At 41.1% G+C, this 26,514-nt stretch overlaps 1 protein-coding gene across 2 annotated transcripts; it reads left to right on the top strand.

Annotated features, from left to right (window-relative positions):
* The first annotated feature begins 261 nt into the window (after window positions 1–261).
* On the top strand, window positions 262–25,276 carry LOC104961364 (peroxidasin-like). Of its 2 annotated transcripts, XM_010789649.1 has the most exons (11): window positions 262–490; window positions 10,510–10,581; window positions 11,731–11,802; window positions 14,176–14,247; window positions 16,382–16,453; window positions 18,376–18,447; window positions 19,378–19,547; window positions 22,228–22,345; window positions 22,551–22,720; window positions 24,150–24,422; window positions 24,966–25,276. In XM_010789649.1, the coding sequence occupies exons 1-11, from the start codon at window positions 297–299 to the stop codon at window positions 25,256–25,258; spliced, it is 1,578 nt and encodes a 525-aa protein (XP_010787951.1). In that variant the 5' UTR covers window positions 262–296; the 3' UTR covers window positions 25,259–25,276. The 2 variants fall into 2 exon arrangements, with proteins under 2 accessions (XP_010787951.1, XP_010787952.1); XM_010789650.1 differs by lacking the exon at window positions 14,176–14,247.
* The last annotated feature ends 1,238 nt before the right edge of the window (window positions 25,277–26,514 follow it).

Raw genomic sequence — 26,514 nt, 5'->3', positions numbered from 1 at the left:
TATGATTCTGAAATGGGCCAATCTGCAACATAAGTACTTCTACTTCTGCTACTTTGAGTATATTTTGATGGTAATAATGCTTTTACTTGAGTTACCTTTTCAATGCAGGACTTTCTACACTCTGGTAGTTCTACTTTTACTTAGGTGCAAGATCTGAGTACTTCTCATTTACTCAGCTCTCTATTGGACTTCACTTGTCTGGGATTGTGATAGACTGCACTCTCTCTCCCCCTCTTCCTCTCTCTGTGTGTGTCTGTTTGAGAGGGCAGCTGGCGGTCTGTGCTCGGCTCGGCTCAATGCTAGCAATGGCGCTGCGGGCTGGCCAGCTCTTTTCTCCGTGTCTCCTCACGGTTGCTTTGTTATTGCTCGTGAGCGGACCACAGTTTGTACTTAGTTGTCCGAGTCGCTGTTTGTGTTTCCGAACCACCGTGAGATGTATGCATCTCAACTTGGAAACCGTACCAGCAGTTTCTCTCCAGACTACCATCCTGTAAGTAGCCTAGCTTTTTTTCCTTAAATCTAACGGGAACCAGTCCTCTGGGCACACCGGACGGGAGGGAATGCAATGAATGCTAAAAGCCTGGGATTTTCATTCACGTTTGATACCTGTGGTGTCAAGTTAAAACATTATAGTCTTTGCATTGGTTAATCTCAGTGTTGAAAGTAACTTTATGAAAAGTTTAATCATCGATTTCAGTTTAGTTTTAAACAAAGGGTTGTGGTACTCGTATATTTCCTGTTGTAGTGCACAGGTTTTTGCAATGTCTTTCACTAAGTTAGAACACCTGCCAGTGATTTCAGCTGTTGGCTGTAGAGGTTAATGAACAGGGTTTTTAGGGTCACACAGCTGGTGAAGTCAGCCGCAAGCAATGTGGAGGGTCAGACTCTTCCAGAGAGGTTCCTGAGCTTCAGCAAGGGTTAACATCTCTATGATGACATGCATAGAGGAATTCTAAAGATACGGATTATATTTAATGAGAAATTAATTTCTGTTGCGTTTGATTAAAACCACCATCCCTAATCTTCAGATTTCATTGGGTGTGTTGTGATATTTGGGGAAGTGTGTGCTTAATTTCCAGGAGAAGAAATCCAAATACGCTCTCTTCTTTACAATGGATATTTCTACTACATTGTGACTTGGTAGTCAGAAAAGCTATTACTGTTCTTGGATGAAGTTGTGTTGCTCAGGTTTAACTCCCATGTTTGACTTTCTCTCCGACATGAAAGGGAGGAAATACTTCTCACTTGACAGCACTTGTGAATGTGTCCAGGTTGTCAGGAGCACTCTGTTACAGTCTACCAACTAAACAATTTCCTTTTTGATCTAGCCGGGCACAGTGTCTGAGAACTGCAATGAGAGGACACAAAGCTGCAGATCTGTTCACTCTTCCATACATGTGACATAATTTGTCTTTAATTTGACCCTGCTATCTTGTTGTGCATTTCAGTTAATAATGCATGGACCTATAAATAGCTTAATTCAGCCTGTTGGCAGGGGGACAATGGGGCAACTCAGCCAGTCTGTACCACTGTAGCATGAAGTATCCTTGTCCTCTTGTCATTTGAGGTCAGCCCACAGCCTTGAAAGTAGCCCATGGTGCAGCCCTGCCCAGGTACCCCAAAAGGAAAGATAAAAGACTGCCACTTCACCACAGCGATTGAAGGATTGTTTAGGTCTTCTGTAGGATGTGTCTAAATGTGTTAGAGGGCTGATCACAGCAGGAGAACATGTTGTGGTTTTCCAGAAGCTTTCATGCTGAGCTTTGAAGCAGCAGCCACTTGTTGCTTTTTCCCACTCGGCTCATGTCAGGACATGAATTTAGTTCCTACCCAGCCAGCTTCATTCTGCTGTATTAAATGTGAAACACACCACTGGTCGCCTGCAGTGGAAAATAAATCCTCTACATCAAACTTGAGTTTGGTTTGTGTCCTTGCAATTCATGGTTTGTTTGCTGTGGATTAACTAAGTAGTACGCAGAGAGTATAGTTTACATCTTTAACTGGAAGGTTATTTTTCTCTTAACGTTAGCTTTTAACCGCTAAGGTAGCAGTCTTGAGGGTTGAAGATCTCCCTTCAGATCCTGAGAGCTTTGCAGGATTAAGTAAAAGTGAATGAGGATTTGTTGTTGTATAGACACTTGACCTATAGCTGTGTGCTGTATTGTTGAAGTTAACCTCAGCAACAAAAAAGTTAGTTTCCCTCCTTTAGTTTAGGTGATTATAAACACTTGGGTTACTGAGCTTATATTTCAATAGACTGGAAAACTGTTGAGCGTATCCATTAGAAAATAAATCAATGTTGAATCTATACTATAAAGTATGCATTTTTATGATAGATACAGTAATGATGACACAAAACAATAATTATCTTTAACTTCTTGAAACTCCAAACATCTCATTCTGTTTCCTGGGCGCCACTGCAGTGGCGAATAAAAAGTATTGGCTCAGACATATTACTGCGTGTGGGCCTTTTGCCAAGAGCTTTTCTACATGACACTTGGACCAAGAAACATGGACGTTTTTTCCCCCAGTTTGTTTTATTCTCTGTGGCCTACATTTGTTTTTCAGCTGTTTTCTCAAAGGACTTTATGTTTGAGGCATTTTAGTAAATTGCGTTTCCTCTCTGTAATGACATTGCTGCATATCTTCCCAGGGATTTGCTAGAGTTTGAAAAATGATTACTTTACATTAACACTGTGTTGCCAACATCAAATACCAACTGTTTATTTGAACTGGTATTACCTTAGCAGGTTACATATTGGCTTTTTACTTTTGGATTTTTTAATATATTTTTGTCCTTTTTATGGTGCTGTTTTGGAAGTAACAAACACAAAAAAACTTCAACAATGTACCCTGAAAACATCACCCAGAAATGTAAAGATAAGTTTGTGTTTAATCTTTGGCTAGCCTTAGACCAGTAGCTGTGTGTGTTGGGAGAACTAATGGCACTATTAATGGAATGAGTGTTCAGATCTTGAGTGGAATCGGCTATTTGTTGGTGCAGAATGGCCGAGTCAATTCAGTCGGGGTTGGTTACCCAGTGTCACCAAGGTCGCACAGGATGGTTTTGCTGTGGCTGTGATAAGCACACACATTTCTGTGGCAGACTCCTCTGGGCTCTGCATGGTCTAAATGTCTTAATGTCTTTTACCCCTCACCCTCTTCACGGCCCAGAACAGTGGCCTTGTCTGAGTGAGTAACAGTGTTAGTAAGTCAGGGAGGGAAAGTGGAGTTCCATTGTGTGGAATTTGCTGCAGTCAGGCTTTGTGAGGCGCTCAGTCTCTGCAGCATTATGGAATGCAAAGCCAGAAATCCCCAAAGCTTCGCTCATTTGCACAGGGAGATTGGGCCCAAGATAGTTGTTGAAAGGAACTATACTGGCCCCTTATGCCCCTTTCACACCAACGCGGTTCCCGTTCTAGCTCCGTGCTTGCGCTCTTCTGGTTCGGAACCGTTTTTTTTTTCTCACGGGACTCACTCCTCAGTTTATACAATGTTTTGTTTCAATTAATGTATCTAAGTTAAAAATATGTGATATATCTGAACAACAAACATCCAATGAATGTCAATCTAACTGGGTTTTGATGATAACATATCTCTTTTTCTTCTCTCAATAATTTTCATTCTTCTTTTCAAACTATTGCTCGTTTATACATTTTAAGAATGGCATTTATCTTTTTTGAGAATGAGTTCTTATTTTATTTCATTTATTTGGGTCTACAACAGATGATCCAAATGTTAATGTCAGTAAATGTGTACTAACAGAGGCGGGGGTGTTTGTGATAAAAACGGGGACAGAGCTGCTGTCAGACGATCAGCTGTGTGGCGTCATCACAAACGGAAGTCGCTTCACGTGACGCTCCGGTGGAAAGGACGTCCCATTGCTCTTAAAACTCATTTCCCTGCTTCTTCTCCCTTCTCGTGGTAAAGACGGAAGTGAGGGACGCAAGGATTGAATTTAAGAGAAGTGAGATGCAGCCATGGGATGTACTTTCCAGAAAACCATCGCAGCCATGTTTGGAGGTCCTGGTTCCTCCAACCAAGCGAAGAGCCGACCATGGATTGTTAAACTAAGAATGACTCACGCACGCCTGAGAGTACTTGGCAAGCTCAATTGGGCATGTGTCACAAAGCCAAATGACTCCCCTGACTAGAGAGAAATGAGAGTAGGTCCACACATGGATCTCAGATGCTGGTTGAATTGGGCAGCAGCCAGGTTCACTCGTCTTCCTGGCTCAGACTCAAATGTAGAGAAACATCTTCTAAAATGTCCCCTTGTAGCTACAGTCCTCATCTGAAAAGTCTGGAGTCATATTATATGTGTTTGCTTTGTAAATACAAAGATCAGTACAAACTTAAAATATGGTAAATGCTATGGTTGCATATGTGCACATCATTGTCAGTGCCAGATACTTTTTGCTCCAGTGCTTTGAGAATGGTTGAATATTTAGGACGGCCACTTTAGTAAATTGTTTTCTAAACAGTTAGACAATGTATACATAAAAGCAAAATCCTGTCAGTTTAGCAACAAACTTTTAAAGCATATTGATCCTAACACAAACCTTCAACAGCTCCAGTGCTAATTTTCAGAACTATGAAACATCCTAATTCTTAATCTATCCACCCATTGACTGTTTTAGGTTTATTAGTACATGCCTTGCTTTGTGCTGATGTTGAGGTTTATCAATTTAGTTACATTCACACCATTATGTGCAGGATTGGGTGGACCCACAATGTTGTTCCCATTAACCAGTTTAATTTGGTTCAGCTATCTGCTTGTGGTGGTTCAACTGGACATGTTTTCTGGTTTCTGCAGGTTTTCACTTTATTTTTTCCCGATTACCGATAACTGTTTTGTGCCAGTTAAGTTAAGAAGAAATCCTTTAGTTACCTAATTTTCAGCGATTGTTCATTTCAAAAGCCAACAAAGCTAAATACAAAGCAGCTTATCAAGCTGGATATAAGTTGGTTATTAACATGGATTTATGTTGGTTTTGTCAGACTGCATTGGCATTATGAAATACAATTTGTATCACAGCAGTGTGGGAATGGCTGCTGATTAACGTGTGCTGTTTATGAGCTGCGACTTCATAATAAATGTATACTTGTTGAGTTGTCTGACAACAAATGAGAACTTTATGCATCTATATTTTAGCTGCAATAAAGAGAGCACCAGAGGACTGAACAGTTATACCTCTGCAGAGTAACCAGCTGTGTGAGAAATCCAGTCACAGCCGGGAATTGTGGGGCAGCAAAGTTATAAAGACAACTTTCTATCCTCCGTAGCTGATTGATTACCTGTTAAGCCCCGAGCCTGTTTTCCAGGTCTCAGGCTCGAAAATGACATTCCCAGAACAAATGACCATAACTTCACTTCTAAAAGGGGTAAATTAATCATCTTTTTTCTCAAAGCAATGATAAACCTGTGAGTTGGATGTAGAAGAGTCAGAATCAATATAGTTTTTTTTCTTTTATTTAAAAAAAAAACATTACTTATAGTGAAAACCACCCTTGAATGATGGGATAGTAGACTAAAAGCTTTAGGAATCCAAACTATAACAAATAAGTACCCTGTATCAAGATTGATGCAAAACAAGTGAAATTTGACCTTTTTTAGAGAGATTTAGCACAAAAGAAAAACACTTCTGGGGTCATTTGGGTGGATTTGTGATTGACATCTCTTTATAACCGTTAGGGGCCAATGGAATCGAGGGGAAGTTCCACACACACACGTTACAAAATAAGGAGTGAGAGTGACGCGTAGCCAAAACAGGAAGCTGTCATACACTCTGGTAGATATCATTAGCAGCTAATATGAAAACTCAGTTTTTGACATAAAAATTGAAATATGGATTATCAATCATTTGTGACAGACATATTGGATTAACCTATGGATTAACCTTCAGCCGCGTTTTTCCTCGTTTTAATGCCATTGAGCACGACTTTTGATCAGAATAACAGCAAAAGGTGAGCATAGCTCTGTGTTTTGCTACCTAAAGCTACGTTGTGTATTGTCTGTATTTGCTTCCCCTGTCGCGAGTTCTGATCGCTTAGTGATGGTACTTATATTTATAGAATCTGTGGAATCTCAGCTTGCTAGCTAAGCCTTTTTGTGCAGATCCGATAAGTATAGCGATCGATGTATACCTAGAGTTCTGTGCTAAGTGCGTTAGCATTTTCTCGCTCATTTATACGCTTCTTGTGATACTTGTGTTTTGTTTCGGTAACAATGGGTCTTATCATCAGTTAGCTGAGTATGACACATTAATAGTTTATTACATTTTAAGAAGCCCTGAGACACAGTTTCGTGAAACGGGGGGAAAAAGCTTAACAGGCTGCACAGCTGTCATTGAACTGTATTTATGTTGATTTGACAGAAATCAGAGGATCAGCTGTGCTGCCTGTCTCAGACATTACCAGATGTTAGCTTGGCTGTGATGCAACTTTTTGTTGTTTGTGCCAAGCAAATAGGCAAAGAATAAAAGTTGTCTATCTTTTCCAGCAAATACAGTATTTTAAAATGTAGATGGCTTGATGTTTAAATATTCTGAGTAGAGTTGCTTGCATGTCAAATGGATATGGTAATATGTTGACCAATAAGTACCAACCTTTTCCTGTGATGGGCCGTAGTTACACTGTCCCTAAATCACCTCAGTACAGGTTAGCTCTGAGTTTTAGCGAGGCTTGCTAATGTAAACAAAGACGAGATTATGTCCAAAACACATCAGGCATTGTTTCTGATAGCAATTTTCGGGGTCCGCTTCCGATTTGACGTCAGATCGGCAGCAAATCTGTATCCACTCGTTGTACCCCTGTTTTTAAAAGATTTGGGTACGGAGGAAAAGAGAGAGGGTTTTATTTTCTGACGCTCCGTGAGTTCCCCGACGCACCGGTGACACATATTTATGTATTAAAGACATCACAAAGTGCATTTTGCATGATAGGTCCCCTTTAAGTAATATCCAAATTAGTCTATTAGCTCCTGTACAGGGTAGTTACCCTTCCTTTTTTACAGTTTCCTTTGGCGCTGTGCCATCAGAACACATGGGAGTTAACAGACTCATTTGATGTCTTTGAAGAAATGTCATAAAATGTCCAGCAATCTGTGCACATTTTTTGTGACAACAGCCGATCTGTCTCTGGGGACTCTCTGAACTATTTCCTGAGGAATTTCACATAAATGCCTCAACTACTCAATGTCCTCTATACATACTGCTGCTTTTCGCTAGTTCCTTGATGATAAACCATCACAAAAGAGCTTCATAGACCATCTTGTTCAACTGAAAAACATTAGTCATCGCTTCCAGTTTAGTTATAGTGAAACAATTGTGGATGTTAGCGATAGCTGCATTTATAATATATATAATAGAATTGGGAGGGATGAAACCCTCTTTAATGGTCACACATGCAGAGCACACAGCACACACAGTCAAATGTGTTCTCTGCATTTAACCCATCCTAGCACCAGGAGTCTAGTACTAGGAGCAGTGGGCAGCTACTGAACAGCGCCCGGGGAGCAATGGGAGTGAGTGAGGGGGGAAGGGGGGTGTCCGGTGCCTTGCTCAAGGGCACCACAGCAGGGCAGGAGGTGAACTGGGACCTCTACAAGTAGAAGTCCACACTCCATATTTTATGTCTGGTCAGGGACTTGAACCGGCTCCCAGTCCAAGCCCCTACTGACTGAGCCACTGCCGGACAAAGGGGACCTATCATTCAAAATGCACTTTTTGATGTCTTTTGTCCCCGGTGTCTCAGGGAACCCACGCAGCGTCAGAAAATAAAACCCTCTCTCTTTTCCTCTGTACCCAAATCTCTAAAAACGGGGCTACAACGGAGCTGATCCAGATTTGCGTCCGATATGACGTAATATCGGAAATGTGGACCCACGGCACTGTCAGAAACGTTGCTATCAGAAACAATACCCGACTGTTTTGGACATAATATGGTCAGTGTTTACATTAGCATCGCTAACACTCAGAGCTAACCTGTACTGGAGAGCACGTGTGTGAAGAAGCTGGATATAAAGAGGAACTCACCTTGTGGTATAACCGGCAAGAGAGAAAGCCTTTGAGCTCCATACTGTTTCAGAAATAATCCTTGATAATCCATGATATGTCGTTTCATCACGGCAGTGTTTAGTTTAGACAGTAGCTGCCGGGTCCTGCATGAGCTCAGCCCCCTCCTTTTTTTTGTCAATTTTGTTTTTTAAAGCTTTATGCCCCAAAACCAGCACTTTTGAAACAGGAAGTGAAATAGAGGGATATGAGGCATGGCTAGAATGGGTGATCTTTTTGCAAAACACTTCATAGACATGTTTTTATATATTTGTATATTTCTGAGACCTATNTGTGTGTGTGGGGTTGGTTGAGCCAGTTCAAGGTAAAGCTAAGACCCTAGAGTACGACCCTTCATTTAACTTTAGACTTACCTAAGCAGAATTGAGAAAGAGGGCTTTCATCTCTGCACCTGAGATGGGTGCTGCTTGAACCAGCATGTAGACCCCCCTCCCCCACCCACCCTCATCTCTCTGAGCTAGAGGCAGTTTGGCAGCCCCTGCCTCAGCTTGTCAGGGGAGTGCATTATGTACCCTGGGCTTGTTGCCTCAAGAGGGGAGTTTTCCTAAGGGTGCTGTACTTCCTCACCTCACAGTGATCCCCGATCTTCTTACGGAAGACCCTCAACCCTCTCTTCACCTCAAATGTTTTTGACAGTCAATTTTACCCAATTACAGCCCTAAGTATCCTTAGTGCTCCAAGTGCATCAAACTTGCACTCCTGTTTCATCCCCTTGATTGTGAGGTTGTATTGTTTGGTCAAAGCTGTTGATTAATTTGAAAATAATAGTTTTATTTTGAAGTTACAGAAGGTGGTGCCAGAAACAACAATATAATAGCTGTTTGAAGGACGTTCCACACAAAGCATGTCAGCAACAGAAAAGCTCTTCATGTGAAGTCTTGCACTAGCTCACAGTCTATATGAAAGGAAGTCAGCATATGAAAAAGTTGGACTCCCTCTGATTGGACCCATATGTGAAGGCTTTTACAGAGTCACTGACTCATAAACATTTTCACCGGCTATGAAATCAGTTGATTTGGTTATTTGGACGTCATCTTTTCAGAAATGTAAGGAGTCACCGCTGCTTTGCTTTTTGTAAATAAAGGGAAATGGACAAGATAAATACTTAGCTGTAGTGTTGCCATCAAACTGAGAATAAGACTGATCCCAGGGTTCTCATAACCCTGGTGCCGTGACAGTTTTGCACAATCACATTATGTCTGTGTGACCCGGTCTAAGATTATTTACTTTGTGGTCATTGCAGTGAGTGAGGCTTTCTAGAGAAAAAGGCTGATGTAGTTCTTCCTTTCTTCAGTGCAGTGATAAATCTGCTTTGTGGTTCCACCCGAATGCTCCCTTTATCTCTTTGGCCAGCGGTTTTTTCAATAGACTTTCCTCTCAGGTGACACGCTCTGTCGAATAATGCTACACTTCTTTGGTTGTTGTGGGTTAAAGCAGATCTTAAAGTAGGGCTGCTCGATTATGGGAAAAATCATAATCTCGATTATTTGGGTCAATAATTGATATCACGATTTATTAAAAACGATTATCCATTTACTTTGAAAACATCCATTTATTGAAAAGAAAAACGTGAACAGTATGTTTTTAACAGTTGATTACCCTGAACTTTAAGTATAATTCAACTGAAAAACCAATAATAAAAAAAATAAAAATCGTTTTATTTCGATTATGATGTTTTCATAATCGTTGCAAGCCAAAATCGTAATTGCGATTAAAATACGATGAATTGAGCAGCCCTACCTTAAAGACCTTGATACAAATGGTGTTTCTGCATGCACTCACTGTTAAGAGTTCTCTAAATTACATTACATTGCATTTTTTTGCCCCTCGTCATCTAAATAGCTGGTTCCCCTTACAGAATATCTTATTAAAATACGTTTAGCAAAAGGCTTAGTTGAAGATCAGGTGACTTACAGCCCAAGTTCTATAAACATAACATCACTGTTCAGATGACATGTTCCAATTTCGAGTAATGCCTCGTGGGTTTAAGAATGATTTCACCTTCACAGGGATATTTGCAGTTTTAGGGTCTTTACCTCGTCAAGCTATGTCACTCTTTGGTAGACCAAGAGTGATTAGTGCCATGTCAAAGTTATTGTTATCATTACACAGCCACTTTAAATTAAGAAGTTAAAGGAGAAAGACCCTGACAACTGCTGACTGCTGCGACTGGCTTGGTGATTGTTATCTTTGGGGCAAATGTTATATAAATCTGCCCACATGATTAAAGCTTCACAAAGGCATTCTTGTGAAATGAGTAATGTGTCCAATTATCCTTCAGGATTATTATGTGAAAGCTCTGCTGTTGACTTTAGTTAATGCAGATGTGTATTGCATGCTTTCAAAACATTTAGAGATCTTTCAAGTAACTTGTATTCATGTACAACTTTTGATACTCTCCTTAATATGAATATATTTGTCTTCTTTTCTACAGCGACCTCAGGTTCAACAAAATCAAGGATCTACAACCAGGTTCCTTCAAACGATTAAAGAACCTCAATACACTGTAAGTCTTTGTCCCCGCTCCTCTTTTTTGACGCAAATTTGTTTTCTGAATAATATTTCATTGTATAAGCATTTTGTTGTTAGTTGTATTTAATGAGACTTTTGAAATAAATCTAGACAATTTCCTTAAAACAACACTCTGCTGATTGCCACTTCCCTAGAAAGACCTGTTTGTTATATACACACACACACACACACACACACACACACACACACACACACACACACACACACACACACACACACACACACAGGCTTGTTCTGCTATGGTTTCACACATGTAGGTCAGCTCGTAATCTATGAGGAATTTACTTTTCCACTTCCACCCACAGAGCTATTGGTCATATGTCCGGGCTGCTACATGGTGCATTGCTAAGCTAATTAAGGACCTGTAATGTTTCAAGTGTTTGTGATTTTCTTGGGCAACATATTAGAAAACCTTCTTAAAATAAAGAACAAATGTGTGCATGTTTCAGCAATCCAGTAATAACAGTGTTTAAGCTGTTCAGCTGACTGCTCAAATAAATCAGACACACCTTAACATTATTAAAATGCTTTCTCCTGTGGCAGCTGCAAAGAAAGGTAGAAGACAAACGCAAAAATAAGAAGAGTTAAAAAATGGAATGTGTAGTATATATGGTTATATACTGTATATCCATAGATAAAAAAACATGAGAATCATTGCAGGCTATTAACATAGTGGTTTAGATTTAGTTTCAAAGTCAAGAAAAGTCCCTTAAAGTAGGAGGAGAAAGCCCGGCTTTTCCTATCAGCCAGCCAGCTATGTGGACTGCTGAGAGCTTTATATCCCCAACAGCTCTTTATGGTTTCAGTCTGCAGTTCCACGAATTGAACAACAACAACTAAAAACCATCAGTCTTTGAAGTACAGCGACATGTCCTATATTACTTTACTAAAAAGATCACAACACTTTGGGAATAACAACTCTGCACACTGCAGGTGTTTTTAAATCGCTGAGAAATATGAAACTGTTATAAGATGACCAGACGTCAGGAGGCAATTGATTCAAATCCTTTCAATGCCATTATAATGTATTTTGCCTTAAATAGCTTTTTGCACTCCTCTCCGAATCAACCCACACAAACTGTCCATCTTGTAAAAAAGATCCCCTGTTGTCTTTTCTACACAGCCTCCTCAACAACAATCATATACGAAGGATCCCCAGGGGGGCATTTGAAGATCTGGAAAACCTCAAATATCTGTAAGTTGCCTCATGTCAATGTTGTTGTGCTTTTAAGGTCAAGTGATAGAGTTTAAGAATATGTGGCAGCACCTCTTTACTGTCAAACGTGATAGTTGGCTGTTAAAGGAGTTCACATTTGTTCCATCAACAGAAGAGGGAGCATGGTGAAACATGTCTGATACTATTGTTGCAAAAAAACACTTATTGATGGTTACTACTCAGACAGTATACATGTATCAGGGCAGTGTTAAAAAAATACATCAAGGAACAGTCTCCCTTTGTCTGATCCTGTGTATTTAAGTGTCTGGAAGCCGTGACCTGGAGGCAGGGTTGAGAACAGATTGTCGAGGCGTGTATAGCCTCAAGGTTTCTGTGGGATTGCTAGTTTGCTTCCTTTGTTCGTCACTTACATTATCATCCCAAAGGCTATAGTCGCGGTAAGAGTACTGTCTGTGCTCACAGTTAGATATGGGCTGATTTCCCTGCCTGGAACTACGCAGTACATGCGCACAGTGCCTTGTGTTTGGTGATATTTTTGTACGTTTTGAACTGAACTTATCATTATTTTCCATTTAGCTCTGATTAGACAAGGCTAGGTGTCTGCATAATGGCAGATAAAGTACCATATTCAAATGAATAATATAACTACTGATCAAAGTCTGTTTGTGTGAAAGAAGTAGTGTGACATTAAGGCTTTACTGGATAAGAATGTCATGTATTTAAACACGGACCACAACAATTTACCATGCTTTTTAGGGTGTGACATTTTTGCCTTTTCATATAGATCAAGTCTATACTGCCTGTAGATTAAGCAAATACTCTCGCCCTGCTAGAATATAAGAACATTAGGTCATGCACACTTATTGACAAAGAAAAGGTCTGTCTCAACTTAAAGAATTTCAAATGAACTGAGGGGTTGCCTTCCGATAGTTTCACACATGGACTCTCAGGGGGCAGCCCTACGTGACATACTGTTACATCACTGTCCAGACCATATTTAGGCCGAAAACTACACACATGAGACAGGATCATACACAACAACTCTAAGAGAGCGAGAGAGAGTGGGACTGAGTGGGCTTTTTACTTTTTTTCTCTCCTCATTTCACCCAAACACAAACATGCTTTCCCGGCATATATCCTCCCTCTTTGTGTTGTAATTGAATCCTGTAGCTATTTTAATTACAATGGCCCTCACAGCTAAACATAGAGTTGATCTTAAGCCTGCACCATTGTCTCCTCTTTGTGATTAGGGTAAGGTATCCCCCCCCCATCTCTCCTCTTTACTTCCTTTAAACCTTTGTAAAGTCCACTCCCTGTCATCTTTCATGTCCTCCAAACCCTAATGGCCCCCTCCCCCTCTTCCACAGCACAGTCATACAGAGTTCAATGCTCCTCTTTCTGGGAACCCTTGATTGAATAATGTATTATTATTCTGTTACCTTACATCCATCTGTAATCAATCAGTGCATTTACCATAAGAACACAGATTTAATTCCGCATCAAATAACTTTAATTTAACTTTCTTAGTTACATACGGATCCTGTTTTAGTTTAAATGTATATCTTTTGGTTTTGTGATGTTTAGCAGCAGTCAGGAAAAATCTTCCTGGTTCTTAAACCCAAAAACAGTGATAAAAGAAGTCACCAAAGTAAACAAATGACACTTATAGTTGCATTTACCATCATCAGTATGTACGAAATAGCTTGGCATGGAAATGAATTGTCATGGTAGCGTTACCAGAGACAGGCTCTAACATTGAGAAAGGCATGCAACTATAAAAAGAGAATGTTTATTTGTCCATGCGTTGCGTCACTTGTACTATGGGGAGCTCTCTATCTCTCATCATGTCTCATCATGAGTGCAGTGTTGGAAGATGACACAGAAATATGGGAGAGTAAAGGGCAGAGCCTTAAATCTTTGCTTTTCTAGTATCACATTTCTGTAACATGTATGATGGATGGAAAACATGCACACATCAAGGGTATTTGTCTTTCCGTGTGCTAACATCCCATAATCATCCTGTATATGCTGCATATTACACAATTATTTCAAGTTCAAATGGATGATCTTATGTGATGAACACACCATGTTAACAGCTACACATGTTCTCATGAGCTGTGCACATATCTAAGTCTTTGATTTGGATTGTGTTATGTAAATGTAAACCTATACTGTTGGACTAGAAGCAGGAAGTGTAGTATATACTTCATTAAAAACATATTCTACAGTATTATATATGTAATTCATATCATACCATCATAAAATGGCAACCAGACAACTGTTTTGTGATCAGATCCCCTCTACCTTCTCTTATAATAACCAGACAGAATTCAGATGATCCTGTGTGAGTGTTTGTGTTTTACTAATGTTACTGGTTATCTCTCCTTCCAGCTATTTGTACAAGAATGAAATCCAATCAATTGACAGACAAGCATTTAAGGGGCTTGTTTCTCTTGAGCAACTGTAAGTGACCAACTTCCTCGTTTACCTTTCCTTCTGCTCGACCAAACTGCTACTCCCCACCCCTACTGTCTCCCCGTCTGTAAAACACCTCTAGCACCCCCACCCAACCCTTCCTGAGAGATTGCTAAAAAAAAAACAATTCATGATCCCTGGTAAGGTCAACATTGTTACACAAGTCATGTGGTGCATTTCACAAATATTGGCATTATTTTTGAGCTGTTATGAACGTTGTATGACATGACTGTGTGGGCCTTACACAGTTGTCATGATGTTCAGTTTTCATTACCGTGTCACTTTCCACCCCCTGCGTGCGCCCCTCTATCTACTTTTCCACCGCCACCATGCATGCCGTGTGTGCACCCACCCTTGTATGCCGCGCTGACCCTTTTGCATGAGTCGCATGTCTTGTGGTCAGGACGGCAGATATTTGCCACCCCCATGCAAAGCCCAGAGCATGACGTCTAGCCTCGTGCTGCCAGTAGTGTTGTGCTCGGTCAGAGCTCGTGCTTCAGAGCAAAGCTTGACTTGCAATGCGTGTCTCCTGCTACTGCAGAAACGTCCCTTGTGCTCCAATTTGCTGCTCTAAGTGTTTTGAGAACCCTTTAGTGCATAATGTCTGTTAAGTATTTGTGATGAAATGTAATTGCTTTCTGTAAGTCTTAAAACACACACAACCTTCTTCTATCTTTATACCATACTTTCATGTTTGACAATAACAACACATTTGCAAATGTTGTTTGATAATATATGAATTGTGTGATCATAAAATTGTACAAGATTTTTTGTACAGTTTGTTAAAAAAACATAATTATATCTTACATGGTTGACTTGCACCTTTTTTTTTTAGTAGATTAAAGGTTTTTTGTCTCTTTTTGGAGCTGATTACTTATTCTCTAAAACTGGATTTACAGAGCAACAGATACAAAATTCACCAAGTCAGACCACCCCCTACTTCGGGGTCCATGCCTGGCAGCTGTTTTGAGTTTCGCCGCAATAATGAAGGGTTTTATATACAAGTGACAAGTTCTGAGCCCGATTGAATATACTTGAATAGTTATTCTATATCACCGCTGGAGCGTTAAGTCACATACTTCTTAGTAATAGCCCCAGCTCTCTCTGTTGTTGTGTTATCAAGATGCCAGTTGGGTTGTTAGGGATCACAAAGGAACACACACACACTTGGTCACAACATGGATGCAAAGCAAGACATTATCTAGTTTTTTACATTTAAAACCAATTCTGATACATTTGAATGTTATCCACATCTAAAATTGTTATAACAGTAAAACTTGATCTCAAATGTTATTGAAGGTGTAATGATAAAGAAATAGGATGTTAATTGAAAACTAGAGGGGTATTACGTGGCTTTAAATGAGCTTAGTTCTTAGGTTAGGTCTTCATTACACCATTGTGTCTTTCTGCTTATCTGCATTGTGTTGTTTTCTGTCCAAGCTCCTTTCAACACTAGAACACACCCAAAGACAAAATGTTGGATGTTCAGTTCAGCTTTTAAACATACAGAAATAAATCAGCAGTTGAGAAACAACTAAAAATGACTTTCTAGTGTTGAACACATCCAGAGGAATTTAGCATTTTATGTTAGACTCTATGCTGCTTTAGTTTTTCTGCGTGTCTGTTTTGTCGCTGCAGCTGCTTTGTCTGTTGCTTTCACTGTCCAAACAAACTAATTGAGTCCTGGACACTTATCGATCTGCCATCCCTTTGATATCCCTGACATTGTATTTGTTAGCCTGTGCTTTGATTTATGTTTTCTCAGCTCAGGCTTTTTAGAGCATAAATTGTGTTTGCATTCCATGTGGTAATCGTTGTTCCTGCTTTTCACCTGTGGGCAATCTCATTTCAAACTTCAGCCATAGATTTTCAGACCCTGTTCATCAACTCTCCAAGATGGATGTGCAAATTCCTTCTGTCACCTTTTTTTAAACTACTTTTGAACATTTTGAAGTGTAAGGGATAGACAGGCGAACAGAAAAAACTAGAAAACACTGTTTTTTAACAGTTTTCTAAATGATACACCTCTTAGGCTCTTCCAGGACGATGAATTTATATTTAGTCAGACAGGGATCCCTAATCCAGTTTGACTGTGCTTTGTCTATGCTCTGTTCTTCTCCAGGTACCTGCACTTCAACAACATTGATTCGTTGGAACCAGAATCATTCACTCAACTACCAAAGCTGGAGCGACTGTAAGTTCATCCTGTCCGACTATTTCAACCTAAATGCTAAATGAAATCATCTGATTTAAAAAATATCGAACACAGCAAATGGGTTCACCAAGGCAACTCATAGAAACCATAAAGCAATAACTAGCAAGATGTACTTACTGTAAAATAAATGAAAAATCAGGCAGGTCAAGATTCTGAACCTATACTTGGTTCCCATGACGCTGGTTTAGTTTGTCCCGTTTCAGCTGTGAGATTATGCAATTGTCCTTTTAGTGGTTTATTTGTTTAACAGATGACTTAAGACCTATCGGGAAATATATTGGGTTTGTGTTATTTTCTAATCATGCTGCTTCCAAAAATACTCGCATTGGGACAATCGGTCAGAGAAAAACAAACCAGGGGGGCTGAATGAGATCACAACTGTCAAGTCAGAGTCATGGAGTGGACTGCGGGGTCGAGGACACATCTTTGCCTCATTAAACACGGAGCTGAGCTAATTGCAACCACAGATAGGAATGTCAATCTGAACATCACTGATTATATACTCCTGTATATCGCTTATATTGTGATGGCTTCCTCCAACTCTGTAGGACCGTTGTAACTTCAGCAATCTAAATGTACTAGATATAGAGTTTCCCCTTGGAATCTTGATATGGTCATCTTAAAGGAGCAGTGTGTAACATTTAGTGGCATCCAGCGGCGTGGTTATGAATTGAATATCAAATGCTCTATCGCAAACCCCACCTTCTGCTGATAATCTTTGGCTATCAGGTTATGTCAAAACTTCAAAGACTCTCTATAGTCAGTACTTGGTTTATCCGTTCTGAGCTACTGTAGCAACATGGTGGAGCAACATGGCCATCTGCTTATTATAAGCTAACTAAGATAAAACCATAATTAGTTTAAGGTGATTATACACAATGAAAAAAGTGTTACAAATACATCCCATTTTTACAGGTCCCCTTAAATCCTGCACGCTACTTCTTAAAAATGAAGTAGTGATATTAATATTGTTGTCCCTGACCACAATTATACATAAACACATGCATACAATGGTTTAAAAATAATGTAGCTGTGGTTCTTTTGTGGACCAACTGCCATTATCTTTCATATCGGAACCAGTTTACTTTTTTCCAGGAGCATATTAGGTTTCATAAAAGTTGCTCCATTTTATAAAAGAACAATAAAATTAAGAATGTGCAATAAAGAGATCAAATGAAAAAGAATCAAGATATTTATACAAACATAAGAAGTCGAAGTAAAGCTGTCAGCAATGCCTGCATACGTTCTGGACATAAGTTTTCTTGACAGCGTGCAGATGTGATGTCGCTTCTAAAATGTTCTACCAGATGGGTAGGGAGTTGAAGATGTCCTGTTAAATTCCTGTTTCATTATCCCTGTTTATGGGCCAGTGGCTGCCCAGTTCATCCATACTTCCCAGTCACTGAGGAGGGAAAGAAGAAGGAGAGACACCTGCAGACCAGGGGGGCGGGGGAAGGGGAGGGAAGGAATTCCCAAATGCAAAGTCTGAGTGGCTTGTTGGGGAATATCTCCATGGTCACGGTCAAAGCAGAAGTGTCCAGTGATCATATCTGTAGATTGGTTTCTACAGCTTGGGATAGAAGATGAAGTAATGCATCAAAGATTCTCCTGATCCTCTGTAGTTTAAGAATGAGAAGTTTTAGGGGGAGGTTTTGTTACAAAGCCTTACATAAACACGGAAATGTTTTGATGTCTACTTATAGCAGAACAATATAAGTCTCCGGGGTCGTCCAGTTGAACCTCCATTGCACGTCTGGGAAAATAATCATGTTTTTGTCCATTATGATAAATGAAACATGATATTAACAAAAAGCACATATTCCATTATTATTCCACTATTTGAAGAAAAAAAAGGATTTCTGTGAAATGTTTATCTTAAAGTGTGTCTGTCTTTCACTCAGGTTTTTGCACAACAACAGAATCACCCAACTAGTCCCGGGAACCTTCACTCAACTTCAGTCCATGAAGCGATTGTAAGTTTTAAAAAAAAGTCCCTCAAACAGCTGTGTTGAAACGCATGTCTCTATCCATTTCTGTAGCTTACTCCCATGACACCCATTATCAAGTGGGGCCTGTCGTCTGTTTCATGCCACGTAACCACACTGCAATGTTCTCACACTTTGGCTGCAAGGTGCATTCTATCACAAGTCATAGCCCTTCCTGCAGTTTAGAGTTTTGAGTCTGCTGCAGCGGGGATTAAAAATGGATTGTGTAGTGTAAGTTATGATCAGCAAAGCAAATAACATTTTAAATGTTTTTAAGCACAACATATGCTTAATCTTCCATGAAATATGAGAATTGTGGTCTTACAACATGAGGCCTATTATCTTTAAACTCTAACCTCATCCAGCCAACAGGCAGTGTAGACAAATCCACAGTTTGGCCACATCCCATGAAGGACCATTTAAGTATTTGTCAGATCCTAGGCCAGAACTTAAACAGATAATAAAAGAAACTCACTGGCATTGAATTGACTCTAATCATGACTCTAGTATGTAAATATTTAATATATATAAATGATCACAAAGAAACTTAAAAGTGAAGCGGTACACAAATGAACACACTATCCAATAGAGCTTCACAAACGTAAAACTTAGACAGCTAATTCTTCTGAAAAACCTATTATGGATAAAAGAAAAATTGTACTAGAACTGAAAGCTGGATCATTAATCAGAAAAGAGGCCAAACAGAGAGAGTTTCCCACGGCAGAAGGAGAATGTCTTCCAATATGTCCCTGCTGAGCCCCACTGTTTGGACTGAGCGGGGCCATGCCATGCCAGACCAGTTTTAGTTCATTTACACCGCTGCTGGTACAAGTTCACATTTCATATACAGTATAACAGTTTTAACGTGACCCAATTTCTCACTTGCTATGTGTCTGTGCATGTTGTTTATGTGTTCAGGCGACTGGATTCCAATTCGTTGAACTGTGACTGTGAGCTGCTGTGGCTGGCTGATCTGCTGAAAGAGTATGCTGAGTCGGGAAATGCCCAGGCTGCTGCCACTTGTGACTACCCAAGCCGCCTGCAGGGCAGATCGGTGGCAACACTCACCGCCCAGGAGCTCAATTGTGGTACGGAGAGAATAACCACACCTCCCACTGATCATGACAATTCTGAAATATAATGACCATGTGTTTTAGATAGTGTATAAAGTCAGAGAAAAGCAGGGTTTTTATGATCCATTCTAATGACATATCTCCATCAAGCCCAACTGACACATTTGTAAAAATCAAATACCGTTGGCAAACTATTTGCAGAAAGCACAAAGCAACACAAGATGTTTTTATTAAAAGCCTCTTTATTGAAACCTGTTTTTTTTTTAAATTGGAAGTTTAGTTTTAAAAAGAAACTGAAGAACACATATTTAGGGGCAAGCATACAGCCATGCATGTTTGCATAGCAGCTTGCATGTGGTTTCCATGTTCTTATTTCTATACATCTTAACCTAATCCTAAATCCACATACAAATCCTGCAGCCGTCCTTTCAGCAAATAGCATGTAGTCACCCTGAGTCACTCGTACTCGTACACCCATAGACACAGACACAGGTGTATCCTCTCTTTGTGTCTGACGGCTGTGGGAACACAGCTGTTTCACTCCTCATACATCGCCAGCTGCGTCTCTGGTCTGGGTGAAATGTCAGTCAGGACCCTCTTTGGCCTCTGATCTCAGACCACCAGCAGCTGCTCAGCCTGTGTATGATATGTGTGCTCATGTTATGGGGTGTGATGGGGTGGTCCTAAGCTTTTGTCATTTGTTCTTTTCTTTTTTTTACAGTTTTCTATTTATACAGGGTACAGACAGAACAAAACAATATATCACACAACATTGAAAGGCACACAAGGACACATAACATAAGTGTTATTATGTGAATTAGTAGGATGTAAAGAAAAAACACTGATGATAAGGTTATCAAATGGTTGCTACCGTCTTTTACAGGATACCCCCAGCCAATCCTAAATACCTGTGCTTACATTCCTTCTATAGCCCAAGATCAGATGATACCTGACATCAAATGCAAGATAATACAGATAGACATCTGGAAGTCTGCCTTTATCTCTTTTGCTGCAAATGTTATGTTAAAATAGTATAATGAAAACTAATATTACACACAGAGAGAAAAGCAAAAATGCATATTAACAATTACTATTAACATAACTAATATTGATTAGTTTACCTTGGGTGGAGTACCTTTTGCAAGCTTTTCAATCCAAAGGGAAGTAACCACAGGGTGTATTCTGGGCCGCCCCTCCCTACACGCAGATCACGCAGAGTGCTTGGGGCCTCACCTCGCGGAGGGGGCCTCATCCGAAGCGCAAATGCGGCGCACCTTTATGCGCTCGCGACACAGAGGGCGTCATCTCATAACTTTGCGTGGGGCCACAAGTTGGTCAGGGGCGGCCCTGAGTGCATTGGTACTGTTAAACACTGCAATAGAAACAACATCACTATAAGCCTGCATGGCAGATTTCCAGTTGGTTTCTATACCCGGCGGTCGGCTCCTGCAGTAAATCTAACTGCTTCAGCTCAGTGTTTCCTCCAGCTCCCACTGAACGCTTCAGTCTGAGCCAGGCAGCTGACTGTAAGCCAACCACATTTAATTCTCAGCAGCTAATTTGATGGCACCAACTTGCCCGTTCTTGCTCAATGTTACCCCCTCCATCTGTCTGCATATCCAAGCAGCAGAGGAAGAATGTCTGGTTCAAAACACGCTGGAAGTAATTCCACACCTCCCTCTCTTCCTCCCTCCCTCCTTGTACTCCCTTCTTGCTCCTGTAAACGAGGTGGAACAATGCATGGTGGGTCGAGCAGCTGTCGAAACAACCATCCTTCTTAAAAATGAAGTGCCACCTCCCTGCACAAGTTGTATCTGATGAACCAGGCTTGCCTCCTTATTGAACAACAATGGAGGGTGGGTTACCACAAAACTGTAATTACAATCCCCAGGGTTATTTGGAGTAATTTGGTGGGAAGATGAGAGATGGGTAGCCTGAAGTTCACAAGCTTCCTATGAGTTTGTACACAGATATACCCACATCCTATGGCTTGTTCTTTATGTAAGCTGATTGGAAATAAGTGTTTGTAGAGGTAGCTCTGAAATGTGTCTACCATCTGTACAGTGAGTGTGTTTAGCAGGAGCCACAAAAAAAAAGCGTGTGCTGCATTGTGTGGGAGCTTTACTTCCTTTTGAGACAGAAGTAAAACTTAAGGTGTATCGTGTTTTAGTAGCTGGAAACATTTGTGCATATTCCTTACCCCAGCGTCTGTGGGTGTTCGGACACATGGCTGTAAGATTGTGTGTAGTTGCTATTGTGGATGATCATCTACATACACTTGGCAAGGAAAGTGCCTTACATTACATGCCGTTTCAATAATGTCCTCGAGAGTGATTTATATTTGAAGGGGGAGGGGGGTTCAAGGGTTAGGGCATGCTGACTATATTGAATTATAAATTAATAATACTACTCTGCGGCTCTGGCTAATGAACTGACAGTGTCACTTTCCCTCAATGGCTCAGGAAATATGCCCAGAGAGGATAGTCTACTATTTTTCTTCACTGTTTTGAATGTCTGCCTAGGCATGCTGTTCAGCTACAGACTCCCTGCTAGCATAATGGAAAGGGATAGCTAGAGCTATTCACAAGAGGTTCAGTTCAAAGGACAGACTGGTTGAAACAGCATACAGGGACAATTGAATGGACATTCTGTGTATAATAATGTTCCCATTCTTCTCGCTTTTCTTTTCTTCCAGAGGTACCCAGGATCACCTCGGAGCCGCGGGATGTGGATGTGACCTCAGGGAACACTGTTTACTTCACCTGTAGGGCCGAAGGAAACCCAAAACCACAAATCATCTGGCTCAGGAACAAGTAAGGCACTGAAATACACATAATATGTAATGTTTGGTTATAAGCGTGTCAATGTAATTAATTACAAAATAATACGTTTGGTGCGAGGCATTGCTCTCATTAAGTCAGCTTTTCCCAGTTAGGACCCGTGATTTACATAGACTGTATACATATAATGATTCATGTCTCATTGGTTGTGATGTGTGTCTCTGTGCCTTCCTGATAGCAATGCTCTAAACATGCGTGATGACAGCCGTCTGAACCTGCTGGAAGACGGGACGCTGATGATTCAGAACACCAGGGAGACAGACCAGGGTGTCTACCAGTGCATGGCCAAAAACGTGGCTGGGGAGGTCAAGACTTCAGAGGTCACGCTGCGATATTTTGGAGCCCCAAGTAAGTTGCTGATTTCAATGTCCACCTCTGCTTATCACAGGGGAATTGTATTAACTTCTAAACCTGCATTGTGAACATTTCATGCAGACATCTGAATCTGACGGAGTCAAGGCTTTTTAACCTACATTGCAGATTAAACTGGAAAATTCAGATTAAGGGCACTAGCCTCCGAAAAGTGATCTTCTTGACAAAACCCTTATCGAGTCTTACTTTCAGATCCACATACCAACATTGATGTACTGCATTTTTTCATTGGTTTATCGTAGTGTCATTGGGGGTCATGCTATACACACTTTAAGGACGGCTCAGACCTCTTCCAAGGCCAATGCTGCATTTCCCTGCCAGGAAAATCGCTCTTCCGTTTGTACTTGAGCTCTGAGTCATAATGTGTAAACAACATGAACCCTAAAAAAAAGATGTCTTTTAGTTCTTTGAGTTTGAACAACATGTTGATAGCTTTTTTTCAAGGAAACTTTCACCTCAACTTTTATAGTCAAGAACTTTTTTTAATTTTTTTATTCTAACACCACTTGAATGTGTGACAAATGTCTTATCTTTCAATTTCAACGAAAGTGAAACAATTAATTTATACATCTCTCCTGTGAGCCAGATTCTTTTAAAACTTGTATCAGTTTTTCATGTTTGATCTTTGTCTGTGATCAGAATAGAGCAAAGTGTCTGCACGTTGAGCAGCCCCTAAGCAACCCTCACAGTTCAGCAGGTCAAATAACTGGGATGTCTCACTGAGCTGTGAGCAAAGCATGCTGGCTTTCATCCTTAGATTTTCCTCTGACACACTCACACTAAGAGAAACACTCACACAAGTGCATTCTGTCCTCTGTTGCTCCTTCTCTCTATCTCTGTCCAGACACACACACACACACACACACACACACACACACACACACACACACACACACACACACACACACACACTTACACATTACTCACACATCAATCTGTCACAGTATCATATCTGTCCCTCTGGGAGATTAGCATGTCTGTCTTTAAGTGACCCAAGGGTCATCGCCGGGGTGATGGATGGCCTTAGTGACGACCCCTTGTTTAGGAACAGTTTGAGAGCAGATGTTGTGCATTTCCTTTCTCAGTGTGACTGTAAACACCAGTCCTCTCCCTGTATACATACTTCCTCTGACTCCACTGTAATCACTGGCCAAATATGGACAGGACCCCAAAAAATGTTGTCATACATGTGGGAGGTTGTTTTAGCAGTTTTCAAAGTGGCGTTGTTGACAGAAATATACAAAGATGATCTTTGTGCATAAACTGGCCTTTCAAACACACATTTCTCAATTGCTTTATTTTCACCAATGTGTAAACACTAAACCAGAGACCCAGATGAAAAAGCACCTCTCACCTAATTGATCTAACCCAGTTCCCACGTTTTCCCCTCCCCCTTCTCTTTCAGCACGGCCAAGTTTTGTGATCCAGCCGCAAAACACGGAGGTGCTGGTGGGAGAGAGTGTGACCCTGGAATGCAGCGCCACCGGCCAGCCGCAGCCCCGTGTCTCTTGGACAAAGGGCGATCGGACCCCGCTGCCCAACGACGCTCGCATCAACATCACACCCTCTGGAGGGCTTTTTATTCAGAACGTGGTCCAGGATGATGGGGGACAGTATACCTGTTTTGCCTCCAATAATGTTGATACCATACACGCGACAGCATATATCATTGTACAAGGTATTTCTTACCAGATACCAGATTTCTTCTTCTGTGGAGACTTTTTTACTTTCCTTCAAATGCTTTAGGAAACGCAACTTGGGACTCTTTAAAAGCCATTAACAATCTAAACCAATTTGTATTTATTCAATTAAAGTGCATCTTACAGAATCACACATGATCTTTTAAGACATCCGGACCAATCACCTCAGTTCATGTTACCCAATCCAAAGTAATATGAATTCAAGACTCTACTCCGCTTGCATTATCTCATCTCACGGCAAGGACAGTGTTCTATGACAGAAGCATCTCCATGCCACTCAAATGTGATGAATTTCCTTTTGCAATTTGTATGGACCTTTTAGTTGATAGCCTTTATATACCTAACATGTTTGATTATAAATGTGTGTCATCAGTTTCAGATTTCATATTGACAAAATGAATGTTTTCTTGGCTCGTGTTACCAGTCAGATTTTCTCCTACTGATTAATCCCCTTATCCCCTGGTCGTATATTTTCAGCATTCATTATTTGAAATAACGTTTTTTTTGTCTTCTGCCCCCAGCAATCCCACAGTTCACGGTCACGCCGCAGGACCAATCAGCACTGGAGGGTCACACAGTGGACTTCCCCTGTGAGGCAAGTGGCTACCCCCAGCCGGTGATTGCCTGGACGCGTGGGGGCAGTCCATTACCCCTAGATCGCCGCCATGTGGTCCTGTCTTCTGGTACTCTCCGCATCACTCGAGTGGCCGCCCATGACGAGGGCCAGTATGAGTGTCAGGCAGTCAGCCCTGTGGGGACTGTGCGCACCTCCGTGCAGCTCAGCATCCAGCAGAGAGGTAAGGATGGAGGGTGAGGCTTTACAATTAATGTAAACAATGCTTCAGGTCCACATTATGTAATGTACGGTTCACTTTAAGTGGGAGAGAAGAAGGAGCCATTTAGCTGCTGGTTATAATGCACTGCAGTGCATGGCAGAGTCCTGCACGGGTCTGATTTTCAAGACCCGCTCCCGCCCCGCACCCGCGACGTGCAATACCGAACCCGCCCCGCTACCCGCACATATTGCCAATTAGTTCCGCAACCCGACCCGACCCGCCGGCACAAGATCCGCAACCCGACCCGAACCCGCATATATATAAGCAGTGAAAACGTGCAATTATTAACACACGCAGTTGCATGTTTGGCTCAAAAAGCCTGGGAGGTTGGTTATTTTCTCCATCTAGGATGACACCAAAAGCCTCCCAGATGTTGGATTTCGCTCTTGAGGAAGAGTTATTGAAAATGCTGTATTCTCCGCTAGAGAGCTTCCCCTCAGCCATTCAGAATGTGGCGCGCTCAGCAGCAGATAGATGCGCTGCAGAGGTTATGATTATGCTCGGTCCCGCGGGGGAGAGGTCTGAGGATTTAAACATTAAACTAAATTATTATTATTTAAATATATTTATTATGCAACACCCGCAACCCGACCCGCATCATCTTTGTTTTACCCAGAACCGAACCCGGAAAAAAGCGTTTGAAAAAATACCACCCGCAAATCACCTTTTTTGCGGGTCACCCGTCGGGTACCCGCGGATACCCGACCCGATGCAGGACTCTGCGCCACACGCGTCCGTATATATGATATAATGGCAAAGAAAGGGTTCAGAGTCTTTTCTTTTTGTCCTGTGTCATATGAGGCAGCACTGTTCAATGTTTCTTGAACACATTACCCACTGTAGTATGTGACGTGTGAATAAACTCCAACTCTGTATCAACAGCACTGTTGTGTAACTTCAGTGAAATACTTGTGTGTGTGTAGATTAGAAAGAGGTAAGATGAAGGATCTGCAGTATTTGATGAAGTATTAAGTAGAAGTGTGTATGTACCTGGTAGTAGCTGTCAGTAATCGCCTCTCTATTTGGACTGGTAGATCTCGGCAGACTGGCAACTTTAAAAGTAGCTCTCGGTTCAAAACAGGTTGGGCACCCGTGGTCTGTGTCTGATGTTGAGGTAAGGGGTTAGGCTATGCTCAGTGCTCTAGTCTGATGTTGAAGTAAGGGTTAGGCTATGCCCAGTGTTCTAGTCTGATGTTGAGGTAAGGGTTAGGCTATGCCCAGTGCTCTAGTCTGA

Source organism: Notothenia coriiceps, unplaced genomic scaffold (assembly GCF_000735185.1).
Source record: "Notothenia coriiceps isolate Sejong01 unplaced genomic scaffold, NC01 NC01_scaffold00033174, whole genome shotgun sequence".
Lineage (NCBI taxonomy): Eukaryota > Metazoa > Chordata > Actinopteri > Perciformes > Nototheniidae > Notothenia > Notothenia coriiceps.
This window is presented reverse-complemented; position numbering and strand designations above follow the sequence as displayed.

Bases quoted from the DNA above. Each gene is read 5' to 3' on its own strand.
- LOC104961364 (XM_010789649.1), top strand. From the start codon at position 297: ATGCTAGCAATGGCGCTGCGGGCTGGCCAGCTCTTTTCTCCGTGTCTC. The intron at 10,582-11,730 runs GTAAGTCTTTGT...TTTTCTACACAG, and splicing joins TTAAAGAACCTCAATACACT to CCTCCTCAACAACAATCATA. The intron at 22,721-24,149 runs GTAAGTTGCTGA...CTTCTCTTTCAG, and splicing joins GCGATATTTTGGAGCCCCAA to CACGGCCAAGTTTTGTGATC.